Source organism: Triticum dicoccoides, chromosome 4A, assembly GCF_002162155.2.
Source record: "Triticum dicoccoides isolate Atlit2015 ecotype Zavitan chromosome 4A, WEW_v2.0, whole genome shotgun sequence".
In the NCBI taxonomy this organism is placed as follows: domain Eukaryota; kingdom Viridiplantae; phylum Streptophyta; class Magnoliopsida; order Poales; family Poaceae; genus Triticum; species Triticum dicoccoides.
Window position 1 is genome coordinate 732,118,193 of NC_041386.1, and position 8,023 is coordinate 732,126,215.

The following is an 8,023-nucleotide window of genomic DNA, read 5'->3' on the forward strand; positions in this document are numbered from 1 at the left end:
GCGAGCGAGGGGGTATATATAGGCAGCACTATTGGTCCCGGTTCGTGGCATGAACCGGGACTAACGGGTAGCCATTGGTCCCGGTTCATGCCACCAACCGGGACCAATAGTGGTGGGCCAGGAGCCAGGCCCATTGGTCCCGGTTCGTCCCACCAACCGGGACCAAAAGGTCCGGACGAACCGGGACCAATGGCCCACGTGGCCCGGCCGGCCCCCTGGGCTCACGAACCGGGGCAAATAGCTCCATTGGTCCCGGTTCTGGATTGAACCGGGACTAATGGGCTGAACTGGCCTGGGCCATTGCCCCCTTTTCTACTAGTGGAGCGGATTTGGCGTGGGCGGCGCTCTCGGTCGGCATGCCGCTTCAATGCTGGCTCTAGTGTCAGATTGCGTCTGCTCTTGGCCGACACGACTAGGGGTCCGCATTGAACAACAAACAACGTTCGGGCACCTTGGTCCAGACGTTTGTGGACGTATTGTGGGTCCGCATTGGAGATGTCGTGAGAAAGTATTTACAAACAAAAATCACAAAGAGAAACAAAAGGAGAACAAAACAGACTACAAATGAAGTTGTGTCCTGTCCTTGCAATCTTGTGGGTGTTTATTTGTTGCCCTATCAATAGCTAGTTTACATTAGAGGGAGTACATCCATTCATTGCTCTTTGTTGCAATCTTGTAGGTGAGCCAAGCATTTACCCTTCATCATGAAAATATTGTCGGAAAAACAACAAGATCTTTATCAAACAATAAAGGATTACAATCTGCTAACACTAAACTTGAAACTCTTCCGAAAGAAAAACACTAAACTTGAAACAACTCGAGAGCACAATGTAACCAACATGCAGTGCTCACCTCAAATCTCCCACGGTTACCACGGGAACATGCAAGTGTATTTTGCTCTCCAATAATCTTAGCGAACAAAACAACCGTGTCTGAATTTGATTTACAAAGATGGCAATCTTCTATATCATCCTTCGTGAACAACTTTGAAGGAAATACGTTTGTAGACACATGCATGATGATAGGCTTGCCTCACCTTTGCAAAGCGACCACACTATTGATGACAAGCTGGGAAGATAGACGCTCTCTCTATAAACTGTCAAAACGTCTTACATTTATGAACAGAGGGAGTAGATCTAACTCCTGCCAGGCCGAGAAGATAGATGTTGTCTCCCTTCAAAGATTGATTTTTCCTGTCCAGATTTATAAGGCCTAATACATGCGATTAGTGTATAAGAGGTGTATGTAACCACTAAGGATTGATAGTATGAACATTGTAGGAAATGCTTGATTTGTTTGTACGAAAGTCTCAATTTGAGCCACGGTTTACTTTCATTTCTTTCAATCCTGAACTGAATTTGGAATCTGGATTCTGCACTACTATGACAAGGAAAAAGGAAATGGGATTCCAGCTACTCAATTCTCCACGGGAACGGAAGCAACAGGCTCAGAGCTTGGCGTCCACCGCGTTGACCTCTGAATCAATCTTGGGCGCTCCGGCGGCTGCCTCCAGCGCGGCCCAGAGCTCGGCGTCGCGGTAGTCCCTGACGACCATGGACGCGCCGGCGGCGACGACCTTGGCCTCCCGGCTCTCGCTCGCGACAGCCACGACGGGCATCCCCGCGGCCACGCCGGCCTGCACGCCGACGACGGAGTCCTCGAACACGACGGACCGCTCCGCCGACGCGCCGAGCAGGTCGAGCGCGCGGAGGTAGGGGTCGGGGCAGGGCTTGGAGCGGCCCTCGCCGCAGTCCTCGCCGGCGACGACGAGCTGGAAGAAGTCGGCCAGGCCGAGGATCCCGATCATGAGCTCGGCGTTGGCGCGGGGCGCGTTGGTGACGGCGGCGCGCTTCAGCCCGCGCTCCCGCGCCCACCGGCACAGCTCCCCCAGCCCGGGCACCTCCCGGAGCCCCTCCCCGGCGTACCGCGCGAAGAGGGCCTCCTTCTCGGCGAAGAAGGCGTCGAGCCGGGCCTGCGGCCAGTCCGGGAAGAGGAAGCGGCCGATCTGCTCGTTGCTGCGGCCGGCCATGTGCGCCATGCCGAACTCCGGCGTGATGGGCGCGCCGCCGTTGTAGCCCAGGCCCTGCAGGAGCTCCGAGAAGGCGCGGTGGTGGAACGGGTCGGACACGCACATGGTGCCGTCGATGTCGAACAGCAGCGCCTCTAGCGGCGGCGCCCGGCAAATCCCGTTCCCACCGCTGCTGGAGAACGTACACATGATTCAGATTTCAGAGACAAAAACAGAGGAAGAACTCGCAGATTGCTGATGACCAGAAAGAAAGAAAGATCACATCTTTGGAGAAAGAGTGTACCTTTCCATGGGGTTGTTGTGTTCTTGAGGATGCTCTGCTGATCTGCAGATAGGATGGATGCTTTTGATGGCGATGATTATATTGGCAATGAGAGAAAGTTGGTTGGTGAGAGTCTCAGCTGACCTGCCTCTGTTCGTGGGGTTGGTGGCAATCCATCATCATCATCATCTCACCAATCCCAGCTTTTGACCTTTCACAAAACGGAGCAGTTCACATTGCAACAACCAATGCTATGCTTTTTCAGATTAAGAAAGATGAATTTTGATGTTTCATACAACTTCAGAGAAATATCTCTCAAGGTTAAGAGGGCCGTGGTCAGCAATAAGCCCAACAAATTTGGAATTTGCATCGGTGCCATCAACAACGCAACAATCTCGGGTCACCGAGACGGAAATTACTTGTTTGGTTCTCTAGCTAACAGCAATCGCCACTGGTAGAAATCAAGAAAGAAAGAAAACAAAAGTGTATCACACTAAAAGCTCAAAGTATAAAAATGTGCTCCGAACTAGCACAACATTGGGCTGTACAATCCCTTGGATCATTAAAAACGGGTAAATTTGCAATGGATATAATTAGTTGTTTAGTGTTAGAATTGACAGTTTAGGATTATCGTAATGGGATCATTGGCCTAGCACTAGCAAAACTGCCCGTGCCTTGCAACGGGAGATAAAAAGGAGCAGATGCCAGTGCTGGTCAAGCACGCCACCGTGCTTTGGCTGACTGTCGTGCTTGCTCGTGCCACAGCTAGTTCTAGCCTCGAGCTGGTTTGATGCTGCCGCCCACTGCGTTGCCGGCTACCGCTGGTTTGCCGAGTCCCTGCCGGCAGATGTGCATCGCCCACTCTCGTCTGTCGACCTTCCCCATGTGTGCACCGACGCAAGCTTCACGCCTATCAGTAGGAGAAGCCGCATCACTCCTAGTCGTAGCTACCATGTCCTGCTAGCAACCGCACCCCGAGCGCCCACGCGCCTTGGCCCGGCTGGCTAAGAGCATCACGTGCTACAGTGCCTAACATTGATACCGTAGGCCTCACCCCGAGTGTCACAGTTTTTGTTGGCCTCGAGCTGGGCTTAAGAGGCGAGTTCGACTGCCCTGATGTATAGTGCCTAACATTGATAAATTATTCTGTTTGACGGACAAGAAGAAAAACAAATAGTTTTTTCCTTAGTTATGGGTGGCATTGGTGGGTAAGTTTCATCTACTCTAGACATACTTTTAATCCCAGCCGTCGATTTTTATACATAAAACAAAATCAACGGATATTAAACAGTGACGGATGGATGACTATGAAAGTCTCTGTCCTTTATTATTAGGTGAAGATTAGACCACCTAAACATGATTAATACAGAGGGTTTGAGAATCTTACCACCAATGAGAGCAGCCAGACCACAAAACCACATCGCAAACATCTCTGCCATTGAAAGGAGAGAGAATCCCAATCCATTACGAGGTGGAGCTGCGCTTTTGGACCCCTCACATTTTTCTTTAGAATCATTCCCACACATGATTTACTCAATCACATTTCAGTTAAGTGTCATTTACTTGTGTGTTACACGTGAGAGTAATAAATTCATAGTAAGACCATATGCAATCTTGACATTGCTAAAAAACATAATTGTTAATAATTCTTACAATTTACGCAATTGCTCGTGTGCCGCATTTACAAATTAGAGATCCACTCGTCTTCAGTTCATACAAATTCCTACGGCACTACCAATTTTTTTGGCTACTTTATGTTGTATATTGTCTCTTTATTTAAACACAAGTGTTTTGCCGTTTATATATATATATATATATCTCAACTCAGGAAAAGAAAAGATCTTATATGCATAGTTTTAATCTGACGGATGGTTATATCAAAGTATACGATATTGTATTAATTAACTTCTCAAAACTTACCGATACCGACATTTTACTTCATTTGAATAAAAAAACAGTATAAAGCATAAAAAAAATAAATGCATAATTCGAAACAAAAAAGCGGTTTTTTTTCCAAATGTGAGAATGGGCAAACACATAACACCGCACATTTATTTTAGTTGGTGCCTACAACAGTTGTTACAACGATTGTGTTGGAAAATTAATTTGTGAAAATTTATGCAATAACCTCTTTTAACAGCAAGTAACTGAGCAGTAGTTGTGCATACAGGAATATACTTCATTTATGATTTGCTATAGTGATATATTATAATTAATAATAACTTCAACATCTCTAAGTACATTTGTTATCCATTTATACCAAATATTTTTAATTTAATATTGAATACAAAATTGCATTGATAATGTTGATATCAAAGTTTAATGTGTGCAACTCAAACATCTATTAATCATAAACATTAAAATATTATGGTGGAATTACAGTTTAATCTGAAAATGCATTACTTATATAATAATTTCTAGTTTGGACATTTGGTTAAACTAGATTTCGTCTAAATCAAAATAATGCATTTCCATCAACAGAATTTGTGCTACTTACTTATTTTGTACTGTCTTCATATGTTATACCTCCTATTTTAATATATTTAAATATCTTGGTAGCAATAGAGGCTTCTATGATGCACACGGCTAAAGATATTCTTTTTCCAGAATATGCATGAGACTTTGGTTTTAGGCACCCCCCCTCCCCCCCACCACACACACACACACACACACACGGGTAATCCTATTAACATCCCAACTTCTACTCGCCAGTTTCCACAATGCAAAATCTTCCTTTTGATCCAGCCAATAGACATCGTAGCAAACTTGTAAAAGAAAAACCACTTATTACGCTCCAATGAGATGTATGTAAGAGTTATGAACAGGCAGATACTTACGAGATTGATGTTACAGGCTGAGTTGCCAAACTATAGTTGGGATTATGGAGGAGGTGGGATCCACTAGTGAAACTTCGGGTGGATTTGTGGGAAACTTGTGCGTAAGAAGTAGTCCGTAGAGGATTCCGTAAGTGTACCATTGCTCAGGCTAGGCTGCAAGGGCAGACAACCAAAATTTGGTATCAACTTGCATGTCCCGCTTCAGTCGACCACACGGAAGTGCAACATCATGGTGACAACACTTGGGCATGAGCTGGAGGGAAGGTTGAAGACCACGGAACACCACGTCGTTTTGATGCTTCCACAAGTGCCAGCAACAAACCAATTCTATTAGACCAATTGGATTGGGATTAGAGCCCGTCTAATTAGGAGTTTAGACTTGTGATGTCCCAATAATTAAGCTACAGTAATCCCATGTTAAGGATGCCACGTCACCACGATTACTGTTGTTAAACTCGCGTTGTTTCAAAGTTGGTTCAAATTCAAATTTAAAACAAAGTCAACATTAAAAGTTTTAAAATGTCAAAACTAAAATGTGCAAAGTGTTGCAAATAGTCGTAATTAATTATTGTGGTGAACCAACATTATTGTAAAATGTTTAAATGCCCTAAACTATCTAGAATAGGGGCTAAACACAATTATTAAATGATTTTGATTAATAAACAATTATAAACCTAATTTATTAAGGTGCCAAATTATTTGTGGCAGTGGCATAAATACTAATTCTAATTTAGGGACTAGTGTTATATTTTATAAGACTAATAATAAAATAAAACTAACAAGAAAACAAAAGGTAAAGGAGAGAGCCGCCCCCCCCCCTTTTCCCCAGGGCCTCGGTCCAACTCCACCCCAGCCAATCCGACACAACCCTCCCCAGCCTCCCATGTTCAACCAATGCGTCGCTACACGGGACGGGTTGTCCCAGACTGTCTGGCCGGAACCGATGGGGAGGGGATAAGGCCGCCCTCCTCTCGGTCCCCTCGCCTCCCCGCTCCACTTCCCCTCTCTCTCCTCCTCGCTTCCTCCCCCTCCCCCTTGCCGGATCCGCTCCGTCCATGGCTCCCCGATGCCGGCGCCACCTCGCCCCGACGCCGCCCCGAGGGCTCGCCGTCGGCATGGACATGGACACTGGCCTCCCCTCTCCGTTTTGTCGCTGCCCGGGACGGCCCCCGCTCGCGCGCGAGCTCCGTCACTGCCGTGCCGGACCGCGTCCCAGTTACGTTGTTTATAATCACCCAGTTACGTTGTGACGCTTGATCGCACACAAGGTGTTCCTCCGGTATTCGGGAGTTGCATAATCTCATAATCAGAGGAACATGTATAAGTCATGAAGAAAGCAATAACAATAAAACTTAACGATCATTATGCTAAGCTAATGGATGGGTCTTGTCCATCACATCATTCTCTAATGTTATGATCCCGTTCATCAAATGACAACACATGTCTATGGTCAGGACACATAACCATCTTTGATTAACGAGCTAGTCAAGTAGAGGCATACTAGGGACACTATGTTTTGTCTATGTATTCACACATGTACTAAGTTTCCGGTTAATACAATTCTATCATTAATAATAAACATTTATCATGATATAAGGAAATATAAATAACAACTTTATTATTGCCTCTAGCGCATATTTTCTTCAGCTACCAGGTGGGCAGGCCTAACTGGGATCGCGCTGAGCAAGAGATGATTGATGCAGGGGTCACTCCAGTTACATTCAGTTGGCCCGACAGGTGCAGGACTTGGTTTTATGCGCATGGGGGAAAGTTGGACCCAGAGACGGGGCTGCTTATGGAGTGGGCAAGTCTTAAAGAAGCCTCCGACGCTTTACTTGTTGCAATAGAAGATGCTCGAATGGTGGCGTTCAAGCCTGACAGAGAGAAAGACGAGCTTACGTGCGCCCTGAAGAATCCTGAACACCCGGGAAGAACACGAGGCAAAGGCGTTGTTTCGTGGTTTGAGGAGTTTGCGAATTGGAAAGCCACTTACAGAAGCCGTGCGAGAAAGAAGAAGTAGGAGGAGCAGAGGAAGCTGGAGGAGGAGCAGAGGAAGCTGGAGCAGTAGCAGAGGTAGTTGGAAGCAGACCGCCTTCAACCGGTAGAATCAAAGCACGCGGAGATGGGACGCGCTTTCATGCGGCAACATGAGCAGATCGACTCACTTAGCAGGGGAAGGGCGTCTTAGCGGCAGCAGCAAGTAGATCCAACATTGGATAGCGTCGTCCCATCTATGCTGAAAAGCAGCGTGGGTTCCACCCCGGCCGATGATGCACTGCTGGATAGATACCCTGTGGATGATATCAAAGCGTCGACACTGTGTGAGCTACACATGAAAGTGAAGGAACATATCCACGAAGGTGCCGGACGACTATGATTTAACAAATTTCCCTAAAGCAACCTATCATCGCAATCTGGTTCCAGCTAGCTATTCTCGTGTCGGGGTTGATGAAGTGATGTCAGGATATTACGAGCTAAAGCTTGACATTCCTGTAGGTGGCGAGGAGCGTCAGCCGTTTCCGCTGCCTCAGCAACACAGGAAGAGAGGTGCCGCAGCTACGGCGGCTAGCGGTACAACATGCAAGAAATTCGGAGCTGGTCCAAGCCTCAAGGCTCCTCCAAAGTTGCCTTACGACTTGACTGACGAGGAAAACAAGGCCATAGTGGATGGCGAAGGTAAGACCCATTTGTGTCGAAACCGCCCCCGCCGCCAAAGGAGAAAATACCTGAGGAAGTCATACAACACTTTATTGATATTGCTCAACCGGTTGTGAAGAGAACAGACTCAGACTATGAGCGCTCATCCTGCATAAAAAGAGAAGGAGTCGAGCTCGAGCTTGAGCCAAGCAGGTAAAAAAGCAGAAAAACTGTTCCGCGGCTGGGAGAACAAGCAAT

General features: G+C 46.7%; 1 protein-coding gene across 2 annotated transcripts; it reads right to left on the bottom strand.

Moving 5' to 3' along the window:
* Positions 1-1,061: 1,061 nt before the first annotated feature.
* On the bottom strand, positions 1,062-2,462 carry LOC119288220 (haloacid dehalogenase-like hydrolase domain-containing protein Sgpp). Of its 2 annotated transcripts, none has more exons than XM_037567854.1 (2): positions 2,313-2,462; positions 1,062-2,198 (listed from the first exon to the last, which is right to left on the bottom strand). In XM_037567854.1, the coding sequence occupies exons 1-2, from the start codon at positions 2,318-2,320 to the stop codon at positions 1,448-1,450; spliced, it is 759 nt and encodes a 252-aa protein (XP_037423751.1). In that variant the 5' UTR covers positions 2,321-2,462; the 3' UTR covers positions 1,062-1,447. The 2 variants fall into 2 exon arrangements, with proteins under 2 accessions (XP_037423751.1, XP_037423750.1); XM_037567853.1 differs by having other exon boundaries at positions 1,062-2,201; positions 2,313-2,461.
* Positions 2,463-8,023: the final 5,561 nt, after the last annotated feature.